Source organism: Tenrec ecaudatus, chromosome 14 (genome assembly GCF_050624435.1).
Source record: "Tenrec ecaudatus isolate mTenEca1 chromosome 14, mTenEca1.hap1, whole genome shotgun sequence".
Classification (NCBI taxonomy): Eukaryota; Metazoa; Chordata; class Mammalia; order Afrosoricida; family Tenrecidae; genus Tenrec; species Tenrec ecaudatus.
In genome coordinates, this window is record NC_134543.1 from 53413399 (window position 1) to 53433318 (window position 19920).

The following is a 19920-nucleotide window of genomic DNA, read 5'->3' on the forward strand; positions in this document are numbered from 1 at the left end:
GAGAAGCCGTTTCTGAATGTTAGCATCTTGTCGATCTGCAGGAGCTCAAAATGTTCAAGATCGAGTCTGTTCCCCTTCCGTCTGGCCGCCCTTCCCCGCGTCTCCCCTCATGCTCTGCTGTCTCATGCTCTGCTGTCGGCAGCAGGAAGAGAGTGGGCAGTGGCAGCGGCAGCGGCACTCTGCCGGGAAATGTCGCTGAGGAGCTACTGAGCTTATCTAGCAAGGACCGACCTCTCTCCTTCAGCTTCCAAAAGCGTGTCTCTCACTTCTTTTCGAGCCCTCGCTGACGACGGTGTCCAAGTCCAGACCTCGGCTCCCTGTCTGCAAAAGGCAATTTTTTTTCTATCCTCTAAAAATCATTTTAGCATCAGCCCCTTGTCCATTCGAATACGATTTCCACAACTGTAGTTATTTGTCAGGGCAGCCTCTTGTTTCCACATACCAAAATCTGTACTGCCTTTCTGTTATTACATAACCAATTACCTTATAACTTAGGGATTTAAAACAACAAACAACATTTATTGCACAGGTACTGTGAGTCAGGAATCTGGGCACAACTTCATTGGGGCTTCGCACACATGGGTCCTCATCCAGCAGGTCAGCCAGGCCTGGAGTATGATCAGCTTGGGATGGTTCTGCTTCCATATTTCTTTACATGGCTAATGGCTCTTAGCTGGAGGCTGCACTCAGTCCTTTTCACAAGGGCCTCTCCGACCTAGAATGGGCTCCAGCATGGGACACTTGTGGGGATGGCGCAGGACGGGCAGGGCGGTGCTCCCTTCTGATGTGCCCAGGATGGCTGTGGGTCAGAGCAGACTCCATGGCGCCTAACAAGCACAGCTCCAACACGGCATTACTCTATCAACATCAGTAAGACCTGCTGGAAAGGTAATCACAGACCAGACAACCCTTCCACGTTGCTTTATTTTATTGGCTAAAAGCAAGTAACTCAAAGGAAGGCAATTAAACTGACTCTGAATACCAGGAGTGGCACCCTGGTGGCTTAGTGGGTTACACATTGGCCTGGTAACCACAAGCTCAGCCGCTCAAACCCACCAGCTACTCCGTGGGGGAGAGAGGAGACTTTCTGCTCCTATGAAGATGTGTTTATCTAGTTAAGGTAACCTGGTGAATACCAGGAGATATGGGGGTTACTAGGGGCCATTTTAGAGGCTGCCTGCTGTACTGGGTTATAGCATGATTGCTTTCCAGGGTGTCCGACTGTGCAGGAGAATGGATAGTTGTTTTCCTAAGGACCCACGCATGTAGCAGATTGGACTAATCATGTGACTGGCAGAGTAAGGACAGTGTGGATATATCACGGGCTAAAGAGTATTTGATGAAGATTCTACTCTGGGAAAGTATATATTCTTCAACCTATTTTTACTCCGTCAGAGGGTATGCGGGTTCCCTTCAAGCTCCCCGGAGAGGTTGCTCTGGGTTCTCAGTCTCTCCTGAGTCACTAGCAAGAGGCGCCTATCCAAGTATGATGGAATCCTCTCCAGCTTCCCTCAATCTGGAGTGGTTGGAGTGTTACTATGTTAATAACTCTCAGTTAATAATAGTTTCTTTGTCTTTGTAAAGCGTGGTGACTTTGCCAGGTGCACGAGCATATTGTCTTGGTTGGGGCTTTCCCAGGCAGGAGCCAGTCGGTGCATTGAGGAAGCTGAGTCACAGAGGGCTGCTTCCCCGGAGCTTGGTTGCTCAGGAGGGGGGTTGGTGCTTCAAGTATGATCTTTCCAGCATGCTCTCTTCTAGCTTGACCGGTGAGAGTGTGGAGAATTCTGTAGCTTTCATGACCTAGGTGGTAAAGGGGCTCTACTGCGCTTTGGGGAGGCCTCAGTGTTCTCAGTCTCTCAAGACTACTGACAGGGAGTCCTCAGCATGTCATGGCCCCTGCCCCCTAATGGGCCAGGAGGAAAGCCACACACCCCCACCCACCCCCCACCTGCCAAGGGATTGGAAGCCTCCATTATTTTTCCTCTTCTGGTGCTTGACACACTGCAAAATAGGGAAGAGGTCTCTTGGTTTTTACAAATGCTGCCTTCCTCAAAGCCCCTTGGTGTCAGCACTCTTGGAGAGAAAGCACAGCCCACTGTGAGCTCAGGCCCTAGAGTGGCTGGCAGGAGTCTAGTTGGCTCTCGTGGCTTGTGGCCCTCCAAAATGGATGTCAGGGGCTTTGATTCGTTGGCCTTTGGGTTGACAGAGATTTCTCCCTGTCGTGCCATCAGGTTTTTCAAGGACTTTCCCCTCACTGGTAATTCTTCACAATCCCTGGCTACCTCTCACTTCCCTACCAGGACACAACAGCATCTGTGGGGAGCAGGGAGTTTGGCCAGAATTCCTGGGCCATAAGCTTTAAGAACATAAATTATGCGACAGCTTTGGGGAATCCCCTCATGTCTTTGCTAGAAAAATAATCAGTAGAAACTGCTTCCTGGTGTCCAGAAATAGTGTCTCAGGAATTCCTGCTTCCTGCCATTGCTTGGGGTTCCTGTTACCTGTAGAAGTACTGTCAGCATGCATTGTGATTAGCAGGAAGCTTTCCTTTCCTGCATTTGATGGGATGTGAATACAACTTTGGGGTTTTTTTGTTTTGTTTTGTTTTTTAATTTTATTAGGGACTCATACACCTCCCATCACAATCCATACATACATCAATTGTGTAAAGCACATTTGTACATTCGTTGCCCTCATCATTCTCAAAACATTTGCTCTCCACCCAAGCCCCTGGCATCAGGTCCTCATTTTCCCCTCCCTCCCGACTACCCCCTCCCTCATGAACCTCTGATAATTTATAAATTATTTTTTGTCACATCTTGCTCTGTCCCACATCTCCCTTCCCCTACTTTTCTGTTGTATGTCCCCCAGGGAGGAGGTCACATGCAGATCCTTGAAATAGGTTCCCCCTTTCCAACCCACCCTCCCTCTGCCCTCCCAGTGTCGCCACTCTCACCACTGGTCCTGAGGGGATCATCCGCCCTAGCTTCCTTGTGTTTCCAGTTCCCATTTGTAACAGTGTACCTCCTCTGGTCTAGCCAGGCTTGCAAGGCAGGATTTGGATCATGACAATGGGAGGGGATGGGGGAAGGAAGCATTTAGAAACTAGAGGAAAGTTGTATTTTTGATCGTTGCTACGTCGCACCCTGACTGGCTAGTCTCCTCCCCAAGACCCCTCTGCAAGGGGATCTCCAGTGGCCTACAAATGGGCTTTGGGTCTCCTCTCTGCACTCCCCACCTCACTCACTATGATAAGATTTTTGTTCTGATGATGCCTGATACCTGATCCCTTGACACCTTGTGATCACAGCGGCTGGTGTGCTTCTTCCACGTGGGCTTTGTTGCTTCTGAGCTAGATGGCTGCTTGTTTACCTTAAAGCCTTTAAGACCCCAGACTATATATCTTTGGATAGCCGGCACCATCAGCTTTCTTCGCCACATTTGCTTATGCACCCATTAGTCTTCAGTGATCATACGAGGGAGGTGAGCACAAAATGACATGATTTTTTTTTGTTCTTTGATGCCTGATAACTGATCCCTTCAGCACCTCATGGTCACATAGGCTGGTGTGCTTCTTCCATGTGGGCTTTATTGCTTTTGAGCCAGATGGCTGCTTGTTTACCTTCAAGCCTTTAAGACCCCAGACACTATCTCTTTTGATAGCCGGGCACCATCAGCTTTCTTCACCACATTTAGTTGTTCACCCACTTTGTCTTCAGCAGTTGTGTTGGGAAGGTGAGCATCATAGGATGCCAATTTAATAGAAGAAAGTATTCTTGCATTGAGGGACTACTGGAGTGGAGGTCCAATGTCCCTCTGCTACCTTAATAATAACCTTATAAATATATGCACATAGATCTATTTCCCCATCCTTGTGTATAAATATATTTGCATATGTACATATCTTTATCTAGACCTCTTTAAATTCCCTCTGCTTCTCAGCTGTATCCTCTATTTCCTTTGACTTCCCTCCTATACCACTATCATGCTCAGTCCCCACCAGCGTTTCAGCAATTCTTCTTAGTTACATTACCCTTGATCATGCCCAACCAGGTCTCCCACAACCTCCTCACCACCAATTTGGATCGCTTGTTGTTCCCTTGTCCCTCGGTTTATTAGCACCACTACCTTTGTCCCATCTCCCCGTCTCCCATGTCCCCACAGAACTATCAGTCCCGTTGTTTTCTCCTACAATTGTCCATCCAGCCTATCTTATTTAGACAGACCTGCGGAGATAGTAACATGCACAAACACAAGACAGAGAACAACCAAGCAACAATATACAACAAAACCAACAAAACAATGACAAAAACAAAACGCAACAAGAAAGAAAAGCTTGTAGTTAGTTCAAGAATTGGCCTTTAGGAGTGTTTTCCAGTCCAGTCTGTTGGGGCACCATGCCCTGGCCCCAAAGTCCACCTTCAGCATTCCCTGGGGACCTCGCCGCTTCAATCCCTTATTGTTCTGCTGCACCCCTTTAATGTTTTGCCTCGGTGTGGTGGATCTGATTGGGTGCAATTCCCTCACTGTCTCTGGTGTTGCCGCCTGAGGGACGTCATGTCTCATAGTGGGGCCGGCCATGTGGTCCTCTCTGTTGACTGGCTGTTCTAATTGGGAACATCGACCTCCTGGCCTGGTGGGCCATGATGTGCTCCACTCTCTCCTCCTCCCCCTTCATCTGCCACCATGTGCTCCAATCAGATATGTCCCTCTTCCAGAGCTGTAGATTCAGTGCTGTCCTTTGATATTAATTCTTCTGAGGGGAGGGGCAGATGTCTCCTTAGTAGTTGAGGTTGGGGCCGGCCCCCCCAGACCTCTCCACTGGTTCCCTACTTCATGCTGGCATGTTGCATTCACATCTTTGAGCATCGGGTTGAAGTCTGGTCCCTCTTTTCCTGTGGAGACACAAACAATACCTTCCCCTTGGGTGGGTTAGTGCCCTGTGCCACCTCTACCCCTTTCTCTTTTATTATTTTTTTCCTTTCCCCAACTCCGTTTTTAGTTGTCTACCATGTGTATCCCTGTATTTGGTTCTGGTCCCTGCCATATTACCTGGTCCTCACCCCAGGAATATTTGTGTACCATAGCTTTTTCCCTATGCCCCATTTGGCTTTTTTTTTTTTTTTAAGCTTACCTCAGCTTTTTCTCTTTTTGCCCTCTGGGTGAGGTTGTTCTATGTGGTGGTCTCTTATTTATGCTTGGTGAGTGTTGTTCTTCTGCCCATACTGGGTCGGCAAGGATCTCTTGTAGGGCTGGATTTCTTCTAACATATTCTTTGAGTTTTTCCTTGTCTCGGAAGACTCTTACTTCTCCATCTATCTTGATCGATAATTTGACTGGATAGAGTATTCTTGGGTTTGCATTGTTTTCCTTCAATTTTTTGAATATGTTACTCTACTCTCTCCTCTTCTTCATAGTTTCTGCTGATAGGTCTGAGCATATTCTTATTCTGGAAACTTTATATGTGATTGCTTGTTTTTCCCTAGCTGTTCTCATGATTTTCTCCTTTTCCTCAAAGTTGAATAGTTTAACTATTATGTGCCTTGGTGACTTCTTCTTGGGGTGTTCTTTCAGCCTCCTGAATGGTTTCCTGATTTTCATTCATTAAGCTTGGGAAGTTTTCCTCCAAGAATTCTCTCACTATTGTTGCAGATGACTTCTTTGTTGTGTCTTCCTCCAGCAAGCCAATAATTCTAATGTTGTTCTACTTCATAGCATCAGACATCGCTTTTAGGTTTTCTTCAGGTTCTCTGATGATCTTATTACATTTTTGTTCGTGTTTGTTAAAGTCTGCTTGGCTGTCCTCCAAGTCACTGATGCGGTTCTCTGATTCCTCCAGTCGATTCTCGGGGTCCATGAGTGTGCTACTGGTTTCTGTTATCTCCTCCCTAAGCTCCTGTAGTTCTCTTTGATTTATGGCTTTTACCTCTTCTATCATTTCATCCTTTTTCTGTATTGTTTCCATCATATCCTCTATGACTCCAAGTAGCATTCTGAAATTTTTTTTTCTGTGGCAGCTCAATGTCTGCTTCCTGTATGCATGTCATTATGTTCAGGACATCTTCTGGCATTGCCTTTTGTTTCTCCCGTTTTTTCATTGAGGTCGTTGGGGCTGATGGCTGTTTGCATTGCGGTGTGTTGGAGGAGCCAGGTGCCATTTTCCAGGGAGTCAAAGAACACTGGCTCTCTCTGGGAGACTTGTAGGAGTGCTTCTTGGAACTGCCTATAGCTTATTTCACTATGGAATTAACCTGCCACTTTATCCTCCTGTGGCTTCCCTCTCAGGGGAGTGCCCCAGAAGGGTTGCCTGCTTTGGTGTCGCAGAGGTTGTGCAGAGGTTCCTGCAGCAGCCTGGAGCATTGAGGAGTGTTGGCCGAGCTGCCTTATGCCCCCAGGCACACAGGCAGGAATTGCCCAGTAAGAAGTTGAACAGAGTATCCCCTGGTGGGAGTCATCAGGGCTTTTCCCAGCCTATCTACCTACACAGGGTGGAGCTCACCTAGCTGGGTGTGGCACAGGTGTAAATGCCCTAGGCTAAGGGGAGTGATCTGGAGGTTAGCAGTAGAATGTGAGAGACCAAGAAAATTTTTAAATTTTTTTATCTCCCTGGTCAGCTGGAGTATACTCAAATGTAATTGTCTCTCACAGTCACTGGGCTGTAGCTCCTTGCTGTTTAAAGCTGACTCTTGCTACAGTGGGTCTTTGTTATGCTTAAAGCCACCCGGCCCTGTAGCTGAGTTCTGGCATTCCTTAGCTGGGTTGCTTCTTATGCTGATTTATGTTAAGGGCCTCTGCCTAAGTGCTCCTTGGAGCTGAGCAACCAGACTTGGGTTTGAGTTTTAAACCAATAATATATATTTCACCCCTTTTATTTTTGCTTGTGATGTGCTCCGATTTGGGGGCTGTCAGGCTGGCCCCAGCGGGGGAGATCCAACTTATTAGGGAGGTTGCTTCCTTCTCGGCCAATTGGAACTAAATTTTCTCCCTGGACTCCTAATTTTCCGCTTATTTTCTCCCACACCACGATCTTCCTAAAATACTATATTTTTTTCTTTTACTCTAAATTATGGCTACCCGCCTGGCTGTGGGCTCAAGGCAGCCAACCACACGGAGAGCTCCGGAGTGAGGTTCCCCTCCTGTCTGGGACTCTGTCCCCTCTTGGGCATCTGCCTGCAGAAATCGCTGCTCCCTGAAAGGGCACAGCCGGTACCTGCGGACTCGCCAAAGCTAGAGCTCTTTAAAGTGTTCTTGGTTTGCTTTGTGAGTGGAAATCCCACACAAAAAGGGGTTCAGGACAACCCCTGGTATCCTAGTTCTAATTTCAGGACTCCACCTCCCCGTTTCCTTCACCTTACCTCCCAATTTTCTGGTCTGGCAGCAGGAGCTCCGGACGGATGAGTCCTATCTGATCACCATTTTCTCCCCCTCCCAACTTTGGTTTTACAGCCAGTTTTATACCTCCTCTAGGCCAGAGGACCTGGGTGGTCAGTCACATCTCCATACTGGGCATTGGGCATTTGAGTTGTCCTTTGAAGAAACAGAAAATTGGCCTCAAGGAAAGCCAAAAATGGCCATCTAAAACTCACGTTGATTATTTTGGAAATGTTTGTTTCATGGAGTTACTGTTTTTATTGGCTTATATTTGGTTAACTGAGGAATGAATGAGACAGCCTTGCGTGTTTCTAACCCCGTAGATAAACACAGCTGTCTACTTTCACCTTTGTCAGGCCACCTGGAAGTAACTAGGGAAGCCAAATACTTACCTAGGCAGAGCCTCTCCGGGTGGCCTTAAACTTGGTTAGTATTTAGATTTAGGGGTGGATTTATGCTGCGCCAGTTTATTAGTTACAATCTAGGGTGTTTCACTCTAATGGACATAGTGTCTCTGTTTAATGGAAAACACTGCACTTCAGTCATGAGATGACTCGGTGTGTGTGTCCTCAAAGCAAGGTGGGCGGGGTGTTACCATAGGAGAGATTACATGGGGTCCTGGGAAGCCAGGGGAGGACCATCCTGACTCTGGCAGGATTGGCATTGAACTCAGGAACAGGGAGTCAGGACTTCATCGTGAAGGTGGTTGAACATTCAGCTCCTAGCAGTAAGGTTTGTGGCTTGAACTCAACACAGAGGTGTCATAGAAGAAAGGCCTGGCAATCTGCTCCCCCAACCAGCCATTGAAAATCCTATGGCCGTTCCCCCAAAGTGGGAGATGAGGTGCCGTTCCACTCCCACCAGGATGACTAAGACAATTAGAAAACAGTTGTTGACAAGAAGGTGGTGGGAAAATCAGAACTCCTATTCATTGCTGGTGGGAATGCAAAATGGTTCAGTTACTATGGAAAACGATGGGGCGAAAACCCAAAATAGACCTAACCCAGGGCCCAGCAATTTCACTGCAAGCTTTATGCCCCAGAGACTCGAGGAGAAATGTGTACACCAGTGCTCACCGGCCAGTGCACAAGTCACACAGTCAAAAATCAGACAACGTTGAAGTCCATCAACAGGTGGGTAGGTCAAATGAGAGCGACTGCATACCACAACCTACAGCGCAGCTAGTGGGGATTGACATCTTGACAGATGCTTTCACCTGGATGGGGCCAAAGGCCTTCTGCTCAGGGAAAGAAGTCAGTCACCAAAGGATACATGTTGTGAATTTACATATAAAACGTAAGAAAAGGCATGTATATTGTGAAGTAAGTTTGTTGTTATCGGGGCGGGAGTGGGGAAAGAAGAGTCAGTGGTGGGTGACAGATGTACCACATTAAGAGCAGAGATGCACAGCTGTATAATTTCTGCCCAGGATTGTACACCTGTAAAGAGTTGAATGGGCACAAGTCCTGTGATAGATATATTTATAATGACAAGGAAAAATAGCTACTGGGGCTACAACCCCAAACCTTACGGGAGCTAGTTTCTTGTTTTGGTGATTTAGGGCCCTGGTATTATGAGACATACCAGTTAATTGGCTCATTAACATAATCAGGGCTTCTATTTGACCTCCTAATTTGTTGAATCAGGCCTGTGGTTTAAAAGCTGCTAGGTGGCCATCGGAGTGCACAGTTGATGCGTATTCGCCTGGAATGGCAGAGAAAGGAGTCAGAAAGAAGAGCATGTGGACCATGTTGCTGGTTGCTTCCAGAAACATCTGCCTCCTTGTTATGAGATCAGAAAAACCAGATGGTGCTCAGCTATCATCACTAAACATTTAGATTAAAGTCTATTATAGAGAAATCCTGATCAGAGGGGCCAACAGTGGAAGAGAATTTCAAATTTCATGGCGCCATGAAGTTTGCCAACAGCTGCCCACGAGCCCTCCTGAACTGACGCAGTGTCCGTCTTCAGGTTCTCTTTTTCGGGAATTCTCCCTGAACATTCTACTCCTTTTTTTTTTTTCCTGTTCACCCTTACAAAATTTATTTTTAATGTCATCATGGATAGGACTACTGCTTTGTTCGATTTTTGGTGGCAGCGTGATTAGACATTCACCCTTTTTTTAGCATTTTTTTTTTTAACTCGAGATAACTTCCTATCTCTTAAGCGAAGCTCCTCTCCATTGGGCACTGGCTTAATCGCTTACCTCACTGCACTGCTATTGATAGCACTTGCTGATTTCAGTAATAAAGCCTATGGAATGTCACTTCCGTTCTGGTCAGCATTGCTGGCTTTTAATTCTGAGAAATGTCAGGGTGAAAATGGCTCCTCCTGGTACCACACGTGGTGGGGAGACCCGAATTGTTTGCGGTCTTAATGCCTGAAATGTTTCCATTTTCTTTGCTATGCGCTGTTCCAACATCCCTGGTGGTACTTGTACTTTTTCTACTAAAATGGTAGATAAAGAAAACATCTGGTTAATTAAGGCTCTGGGAAAGAGGTCACTGATGAATGCAGTGCTAATTGGACAAAACGATATGGAATGACATCTGGGCTTTGCATCTGTAGCGATGTGTTGTAGGGAGACAGTGCCAGCAGTGAAAGGAAAAGGCTGTTTTATGTGTGTATATATATATAGATATCTGTATTGTAGGGTTACTGATCGAAAAGGACCTGGTTTGTAGTCTAAAAGTTAGTTCAAAGGTAATTCACTGTAGTTAAAAGAATTTTCCTGTTAGCTCCTTAATTTTGCCTGGAATTCCTTGTAGTTAAAAGATGCTCTAGAAATACAAGGCAACATTGTTTTTATGGTGAGTGAGCAACGTGCACATTTCCTCTGAGCATTCATCCTCAGTCCGCACAGTCCTTGATTTCTTTCTACAATGCCTACATTTCCATTACAGCCTTTGTCTACCCCTGCCCGAAAATTCTCTGAGCCCATTTCAGGCAAGACCTCTGAAGTTGACAACTTACTGCTGATCCATGTGCATGAAGACCATTTAGCAGAACGCGATGGGACCTTGGTAGCATAATGGTTGATTGAGCATGAGGCTGCTAACTATTAGGTCAGCAGCTTGAACCCACCAGCCACTCTGGGAACAAAAAAGTGGCATCCTATTTACATGATGGGTACAGCTTTAGAAACACTAATGGATAGTTGTAATCTGTTTCTAGGGTCTCTCTGAGTTGGTTTCAATGAGTTTAGTAGCACAGAGGGTGTGTGATGAACTCATCCTGTTTTTCCTTCTCCCGCTCTAACCCGTTCCTGACCTCGGCAGATGTTGATGAATGCTTGGAAAACAGATGTCACCCATCAGCTACCTGCTACAATACCCCCGGTTCCTTTTCCTGCCATTGCCAGCCTGGATACCGTGGGGACGGAATTCAGTGTACGCCTGGTAAGGTTTGGGACGCCAAGTTAGGCACAGGAAACTGGTGGTCTTTGTTATCTGCAACATTTCAGTCCACTCATAGTTTGAACAGGTAGGGGGCCTCGGTAGATTTTTCTAAGCTCTAGAATTTTCCAGTTGCCAACTGCTGCCTAACTTAATGATGAAACCACACTGTTCCCATGGAGTCAATTCCGACTGATGGGGAGCCCCCGAGTTGCAGGGTGGCCCTGTCCTCCAGGGGGCTGGCTTTTAAGGCTGTGATCTTTCAAAGACTTCACCAAGCCTTTCTTCCAAGGTGCCTCCGAGTGGACTTGAGTCAGCAACCTTTAGGTTAGCAGGCAAGTGCTTAACTGCACCACCCAAGGCTCCAGGTTGGACTGATAACAGTTTGCTGAAGTTTGGTAGTGATTAGCATTCTTAGAAGCCTGGGGAAGATGCCCTGTCATCTTCTCTCCTTTGCCAGGAAGGGTTCAGGTTAGGTGATTGAGGTGAAGCTTACTAAACAAGAGCTGTGTACACGGGAGAGCCAGGAGGAAGCACCGTTTAGTTGGCTGAGCACCGGTGACACGGAGCTGCTCAGATTGAAGCTCAGCACCTCCAGGAATGCGTGAGGGTTTGACTTGATTTCTCCCATGTTTCGACCTCTGGACAGAAACCAGAGGTGCTTCGGTGTCTGACCCAGGCAGCAACGAGAGCCTAAGGGTTGAGATGAGAGACTGCTGTCCTGCTTATACATAGTGAGCGACTTAGAGTGTGAACGGTGAAAGTTGGGAATAAACTAGATAGCAGCAGAGAGAAAATGAAAATCCAGGACTACCAAATCCCAGTGGCACGCTGTCTTCCATGTCTCGTCTTAGGACAGGGGACTTGCAGGTTCCCTTGTGAACATGAATAGCTTCTGATGCCTTTTGTCTCTCCCTCTGTCTCTCCCCCCCCGGCCCCAGAAGAGCCCATTGCAGGACTGAAACCCTGTCATCACCAGCAGCGCTATGCCCAGGCACAGCCTGCCTATCCTGGATCCCCACACCACATCCCCCAGTGTGATGATCAGGGCAATTTCCTGCCACTGCAGTGTCACGGCAGCACAGGCTTCTGCTGGTGTGTGGACCCACGCGGCCATGAAGTCCCTGGCACCCGGACCCCCCCTGGTTCCACTTCACCTCACTGTGGGGCCCCAGGTGAGAAACCAGGAGTTGGATTGCAGGCCAGGCCTGGGGTTCAAGCAGGACACTGGGGGCTGGGGGGTGGGGCGAGGGCATAACCCCTGTTCAGACATGCTGACTCAAGGTCACTCAGCATCCTTCTGACTCCTCCTCTAGCCTGGGGCTGTGAGCAGCCAGAGTTGGCTCTGACTTATGGTGCCGCCACATAGAACAGAACAGGAAGGTGCCCAGTCCTGTGTCAGCTTCCCAGCACTGCTCCGGCCATTGGGGTGGCCTCTGTGTAGCTTGACTGCCTTCCAACCAATGCGTTCATCTTCAAGCTCTGTAGCGGGCCGTGTTAGGCGGTGAGCCATTGAGTTTTCACTAACAATTTAAAAAAAATAATTTTATTGGGGGCTTCACTGGCAAATTTCTGTAAGTATATTAGCATGTTTTCTTCTGGGTCTGTCTTAGATCAGAAGCTCCGTTGTAACCTATGAATGATTCCTCTTGACCTTTGACATGAGCGACACAGCTTCCAGCATCATAGCAATATGCAAGCCATTACCGGATGACAAATTTATACCTGGGTGGTGGCTCCTCCTTGGAAGGATGTGTAAGCACATGTGTGTGTACAGACACACACATATAATATACACACATACACTAATGTATATACAGATATGTATGTACACACATACACACAATCATGTTATAGAGACAAAGTAGTCTGTTACAGCAGATGCCACCTTCTTAAATTCTTAATACAAGCCTGGACGTTTTGACTGAAGGCATGGCCCACATCTGTTAGGGCAGTGTAGAGAGAGCGAGAGGACCTGGCCAGGCTAGCCTTTTGTCCCAAAGGAAAACTGCCTGCCTTTGTAACTGTCTCCCTGTACCTTCTGAATTGCAAGGAATAACCTTGCTGATGTCAATAGAGAAATTGATGATGACACATGGTGGATCCGACCAGTTTGCTCAACAGCCCTCTCCAGTCAAGCCCAGCAGTCAACTCTATTCCCAGGTTACAATCAAGATGGACAGGGATCTGCTGTATTAGGTCACAGCAGGGCGGGCTCTGACTCAATTTGGAGAGCTTTTCTCATCTGGAGTCATCCCTTATCCTCATCAGGGTCCCTTCCTGTGACTGGAATTCTGCCTGGGGCTGGGATGAATTGCTCTCCTGCCAGGCACACTCCCCCACCCCCATGTTCCTTTGTATCCCATGCCCTATATAAGTTAGTTGAATGGCTGTGAATCTTTGGACACCATTTTGGCCAGACTCGGAGATGCTGGTGATGTTGCCTATCACCACCTAAGTACTCCAGACCTGTGGGGAGGAGGGATTAGGAAGTGCTCGCAGTTTAAGCCAACAGCAGGCTTCTGCTTCTCCTTGCCCTGAATTTGAATTATTCTGATGACTTGTAATTCAGAAAAGTTTACTATGAAAACATACCTTTGGTTTGATACCATTTTTGCCAAAAATAATTTCTAGGTCCATTTTCATTATTGAAAAAAGGACCTATAAACATTGGTCTTTGCTTTCAAGAGTAAAGCCAGAAGCACTGGAGAATGACCAGGAAAATTGATCCTTTTAACAGTGTGGACTGCTATGGCCAGGACTGCAGTGATTTCTACAGCTTATCTAAGTAAAAGCTGATACTGCTTTGAGAGACAGACGTGTGTTTCCATAGTGGTAGCAGGCCTCTGTTTAGTCTCTCTACTTTGGGAAAAGAGCCTACATAGGGGGGAAAAAATCATACAGAGAGATCCTGGCTCTCTCATCCTTCCCTCCTATAAAAGTTTTTATTCTAATTCCATCCAGTATTTGGAGAAATCAGAGGGTTGGAATATGACTTAAGAATTCTATCAAGTAGTTTAAGACATCTGTGAAAAACAATGACTCAGAAGAGAGCCAAGAGACTTAAATTGGCCACTACAATGGGGGCATATTCTGTGCAGAATCTTTCCCATGGGCCCAGACTTCTCTCTGGGCGCTGCCTTGGCCCTGGCTGCCGTTTCTGAGTCTTCATCTCCATAATTGGGTCAGCTTGAGGGGAGAACACTGCGCCAAAGGTTCCCAACTATGCAAATCCCAACTGACCAGAAACAGAAGAGCGAGCGAGGCTGCAAACCAGTCTGAGCCAGTTCACTCGTGGCTGATGAAGCCAAACCAGAGCAGCTCGATTTTTAATATTTGGATGATCTGAAATACAGACTGGAACGGGAGACTCAGAGGCAGTGTGGTGAGCCCTACATGATTGCAGATTAAGAGCCCTTTCAGAAACCTGATGGGTGACATCAGATTATCGCTGGGACAGTGGAGAGCAACACACATCATCGTTGAGCCAGGCGCCAGGAAGCGTCACTCTCAACTGTCATTCACAAGATTTGGTTGCTATGGAAGGTACACACTGTGCTCTTAGCTAAAAAGATGGAATAGGCCTTTGAAAACCAAAACCTAAACTCACTGCTATTGAGTCGATGCCCACTCAGAGCGACCCCAGACAGGGCAGAACGTCCCCTGAGAATTTCTGAGACTGCAACTCTTTACGGGAGTAGAAAGCCCTGTCTTTCTCCCTTGGAGCAGCTGGTGGTTTCAAACTGCTGACCTGTGGTTAGCTGCCCACACGTAACCACCACACTGCCAGGGCTCCTCAGCAGGGCTTCAGCTTATAATGGTTCCTTTTCTGCTTAATGTTCTGTCCTGGGTCACCCACATTTTTGAATTCTGGGTTTGCTCTGGCGTCATGTCATCAGCCACTAATGGAACCAAGTTGAATTGATTTAAGGTTCTGCAGAAGCGTAGTCAATCCAGAATCTGGCTGAGAACTTAGCAGCTTGAAATAGTAAGGAATGAGAAGCCCATGTGTAAGTGATTTGAAGCACCCTTCCCAGAAGTTGACTGTGCTTAAGCCTGCATTCCAGGCAAATAGCTTTGCCTGGGGGGTGGCCCCTTGAACTGAGAATAGGTCCTCTGAGTTAGGGCTGTGGGACTGGGTGGTCGGCGCAGGTTCTCCAGGGAATCCCACCTACGGGCTGATGGCAGATGCTCTTTCCTCTGACACATTTGGGTGAGATAATCCATGAGGTACTAAAAAGGGTCAGGAGATAGTGTGGTTTCTACCTGACAAAGTGACTTTTGCCGTTGACCTCAGTGGGTTTGGTCTCTCAGGATTGTGTTCACCATCTTCCTGATTTCCCAGAGAAATTGTCATTGAGGGAACCAAATCACGTTTCCAACTTCATCCCCTGAAGCCACTGGAGAGTTTTGAACAGAGGCGTGACGTGAAATGACTTCGTATTTTAATGGAACCATCCAAAGTCTGCTTCAAGATATCTGACAGGTGCACACACATACATTGACACATGCCACCACCATTGTACCTCTCAGTGGACATAAGTAGGGAACTCAGAAAATGCTGCATAAGCCTCCCAGAAGAGTCCTGGAGCTTGAAGCTGTGGGAAAAGTAATGATTGGCTTTGAGCGTCATGCAGGCAGGCCACTGGGTCTTCAAGGAGTCTAGTTGAGTCCCAAGGGTCACTGCCCTTCCCAGGCCAAGGGAGCCCTGCATGTTGATGTGGCTGGGCCTAGGATCAGGAGACAGGAGCATCAAGACCCAGCCCATTCTCCTAAACCGGCAGAGGTGGCTCAGAGCATAGCTACAGCCCTGGCCCAGCTCCCAGGGGCCACAAGGCCCACCAAGAGCACACACCAAGGAGGCTGGCCAGGCAGGGGCTCTTGGGGATGCCAAATGCCGTCCGTAACCCACAATTAAAGGATTTTCCTCTCCGTCTGCGCAGAGCCCACCCAGAGACCTCGCACAGTCTGTGAGCGCTGGAGGGAAAGCCTGCTGGCGCACTATGGTGGCACCGCCCGCGATGACCAGTACGTGCCCCAGTGTGATGACCTGGGCCACTTCGTCCCCCTGCAGTGCCACGGGAAGAGTGACTTCTGCTGGTGTGTGGACAAAGACGGCAGAGAGGTGGAGGGCACCCGCTCCCAGCCAGGCACCACGCCTGCGTGTAAGCACCCCTCAGCAGCCTCTGAGGGCTTCATTGTGTAGGAATATGGGGAAGTGAGGGGAGTGCTCATCTGACTTCCAGCCCCATTCCTTAGGAGATAATGTCTGGTGTTGTCATTAGCAGTTCCTGCCATCAGACCATCTGGGATCCTGTTCCACGTGACCGGTCCCCTCCGCCCTCCTGGGTGAAAGGGGATACACGTCACCCTGCGTCCCAGGGAAGCTGGCACAATACCAGCTCTGGTTTCCAAAGAGTAAAGATCCTCTGCTTTGTTCAGAGGGAAATCTTTGTCTCCCTCCCTAGTAATTCGCAGTGATTTACATAATTGATTGTAAAAAACCCCACCCTAGCGATTAGAATGTAAAGAACATCTGGAGCCCATTTGTTGGGGGTGAAGAACGTGCCATGTTCTTGGGGAGACTCCGCTGCGCTGTTTCTGTCCCTGATCCGTGTTTACACCCTTCTATTCTGTATGGCAGGTATACCCACGGTTGCTCCACCCACAGTTCGGCCGGTCCCCCGCCCAGATGTGACCCCTCCCTCCGTGGGCACCTTCCTGCTCTATGCCCAGGGCCAGCAGATTGGCCACTTGCCTCTTAATGGCACCAGGCTCCAGAAGGACGCAGCCAAGACCCTGCTGTCACTACATGTAAAGTGGATGCTTCCTGTGGGGTTGGGTTAAGGTGTGGCTTCCAGGCGGCCAGTGCTGGCCATGATGTCTCAGGACAGGGACTGGATAGACAGGAGGCTGGGGCTCCATCTTTTGGCCTTGCACCTGCCCTGGCAGAAAGTGGGACCTTCAGTGGCAGGTGTCACCTCAGATTGCCCAAGGTCACTTGCCTCCAGCTGTTACACAGGGTTTCAGCTATAGACGGGATTCCAGGAATGTTAAGAAGGGGAGGCAGAGGGCGACCCAGTTAAGAATTGACGATCTTAATCACCCAGGGCCAGGAGAAATCCCAACCACTGCTGTAATTTCTGCCACCAGTTGAGAAATGAATGAATCAGTAATCAGTTGATGAAGGCTCCCCCATTGCATTCCCCGCCCCTCCCATTCTGCTGTGCGATGGGGCCTCATTCCCCTCCCTTGCTTTGAGGCTGGCAGAGAACTGAGCTGCCCAAGGGTAACAAATGCTCCCTGCTGCCAAGGGCTCCCTTATGGCGGCGTGCGGGAGGAAGAGGCAGGGTTGACTCAGAGGCACCACCTTTGACACTTAACGCGGCTCGGCGTCCAATTGCATTTCTCTACTTCGTGCTGCGGGCCCTTGCTGATCTAGGGGTAAGAACAGCGCATTGCACGTGTTTGTACTTATTTCTGTTCATGAGCTAACTCATGTGGTTCCCCAAAAAGTTTATAAGCAGCCAGGATTTAGAAATATTTTGTAAATATTTCTCAAGAAGGGTTCATAAGCAAGAAATTGGTGTCACCCAGGCGAACCACCTATCGATTGAGGCCCAGTCAGATGGCCTCACTTCATTTCTGAAAGGGCCTGGGGTGGGGTCGATGTGGTGGAACTGACAAATGGGACAGAGGTTAGAAGCACAGGTGGAAGAAGTCTGCTTAAACTGGGACCTTTTGCCTCCAAGAAAGTTTAAGGAATCCCATGATTCCCTGGGTTAGTGGAGATTCATGTGAAAGGACTCTTGCCTGGGACAACTGAGTTTTCTATTTTCATAGAATTACAGTTGACCTTTGGGGCCCTGCCTAATTTTCAGCAGGACTCAAATCCTGCTTTGTACTTTGTTGCTGGTGCTGACTGCTCTCCCAGAGGCTTAAGCTGAGCTTTGTCAGGCAAGGAGGGAACTGGCGTGACCCTGGGACAGCAGATGGCCTCTCCAGGCTGGCGTTCCACATCTGCTGGGCTAAGTGAAGAATGAGGCGGTGGGGCAAAGCTCAGATTCAGCATTTTCTCAAAGCCGGTATTTAGTGAGAGCTCTGCAGCACTGAGGGGAGCCAGAGGTGGGGCGACGTTTGTCCTGATGCAAACTTTCTTTTTGTGCAAGAGTACAAGCTAAGCATTGCTCTCTGAGGAATGCTTGCACCTCGGGCAGGGGAGCGCTTAAACTCACAGGGTGCGGAGAGTGGATTTTGTAGGCACACGGTGGTGGACTTCAGGAAGGCTCTTTGAAAGGGATACTGGTAACATTGGAAAGGGGTCCCAATATCTTGCCCAGTAAAATGCTAAGGGCATATTTTTCTGGGGCTAATTTTTGTCTCAATCTATTGCAGGAGCTGATTAAATGTTTCCATGAAATGCATGGTCTTCATTCCTGTGAAGTCACTTGTCTTTAGTGCCCACAGGAATAGCACTCCCCCGAAACCAAATGAAACCCCTGCCAGCGAGTCAGCCCCAACTCTAGCGACCTGATGCGAGTTTTCTGAGGCTGTCATTCTTTTCCAGAGGAAGAGCTGCATCTAGTCCCTCTGAGCAGCTTGTGGGCTACAACTGCCAACCTTGCAGTCAGCAGTCCAACATTTTCCTCAGGGCCCCACCAGGGCTCCTGTAGGAGACTTTGTGAAGTCTTCCTGTGTACTAATGATTGACTAGTCCTTAGGTGAATACTTTGTACAAACACCACAGGAAGTACGCCACTATTATTACCTCCATTCTGCAAATGAAGAGATTCCAGAGCTTAGAGAGGTGAAGCACTCACAGCCACACAGCTGTGGCCAGGCCTGACTCTGAGCCCAGGAAGTTTGCCTCCATCACGCACCCTACTTGCTGACTGTCCACAAGACGACAGGGCAGGGGGCTCAGTGCAGCCAGGCAGGTGAAAGGCAGCTGTGGTGAACCTAGAGGAAAGTCAAGGCGGCCGCCTTTTCCTAACTCTACCTTTTGGTCCGTGAAGGGCTCTATAGTCGTAGGAATTGACTACGACTGCCAGGAGAGGATGGTGTACTGGACAGATGTTGCTGGACGAATGATCAGCCGTGCGAGTCTGGCCCTAGGAGCTGAGCCCGAGATCATCATTAACACAGGTCAGCAGCTTTGCCCAACAAACCTGCATGTTATCTGATTCCACTGAGGTGAAGTCACTTGCAGATTTGATGCCAATCTCACTCTGCTTTCAGCCAACGACTCGTGGTGACCCCATTTGCCTGAGGTAAAACTATGCCACATGGAGTTTTCAATGACTGATTAAAAATGTTTTGAGGTAATTCTCGGTGGACTAGAACCTTCAGACTTTCCATTCGTTTACCATGGGACAGGTCCTGAGCTACACTCAGTCCAGCCTCTTGGTAAACAAACATGTTTATACCGAAGGAATGAGGAAGACCTTTGAGCTTCTTGAAAGAAATAGCTAAATGGCAGAATTCCAGGTGTGGCCATAGTTACCATCAGGCTGGTAGGTCAGCTAGTCTAGAAGAAACTAGATGTGACAGGAAAAAAAGTAGTCCAAGAATCTGTTTCTATTTACCTTGTTCTTTGGACTTAAGCATTCTCAGGTTTGTTTTTTGTTGTTTGAGGTATTTAGACATGGATTTCCCTGCTTTTCCTTTACCCTTCATGTCAGACAAACATGGCAGGCCTGTTTTTGTTTTTCTTCTAGGTCTGATAAGCCCCGAAGGGCTCACCATCGATCACTTCCACAGAACTATGTACTGGACGGACAGTGGCCTGGACAAGATAGAAAGCGCCATGCTGGATGGCTCTCAGCGCAGGGTCCTCTTCCACACAGAGCTGGTGAACCCCCGAGCCATCGCTGTGGATCCCATCAGAGGGTCAGTGGGCTTCTCTAATCTCCTGCTACCTGTCTGTTCCTGTAACTTCATCAAACTTGAATTTTCATGCCCCGTGGGGAGGTGACGAGTAAAGGTTCCAATTCATTAATTTAGTAACTATTGATTGAGGATCTATTAGGTACTAGGCACTGCTCCAGGCAAAAACAAGGTTTTAGTTTCCTCAGAAATTTTTACTCTTAGGAAGAGTAAAAACATTAGCTTGTGACATGACTCAGAGTGCTGTGAGAGTGACTAGGCCTACATC

At 48.1% G+C, this 19920-nt stretch overlaps 1 protein-coding gene across 2 annotated transcripts in view; it reads left to right on the forward strand.

Moving 5' to 3' along the window:
- NID2 (nidogen 2) overlaps nucleotides 1–19920 on the forward strand; it is an 85260-nt gene that overhangs the window by 60939 nt on the left and 4401 nt on the right. The window contains exons 12-17 of one of the 2 annotated variants that reach the window (XM_075531178.1): nucleotides 10650–10769; nucleotides 11708–11941; nucleotides 15710–15931; nucleotides 16411–16580; nucleotides 18782–18911; nucleotides 19484–19655. In XM_075531178.1, the coding sequence (XP_075387293.1) occupies nucleotides 10650–10769; nucleotides 11708–11941; nucleotides 15710–15931; nucleotides 16411–16580; nucleotides 18782–18911; nucleotides 19484–19655 (1048 nt within the window). The remainder of the gene's footprint in view (nucleotides 1–10649; nucleotides 10770–11707; nucleotides 11942–15709; nucleotides 15932–16410; nucleotides 16581–18781; nucleotides 18912–19483; nucleotides 19656–19920) is intronic. The other variant, XM_075531179.1, reaches the window with a different exon arrangement.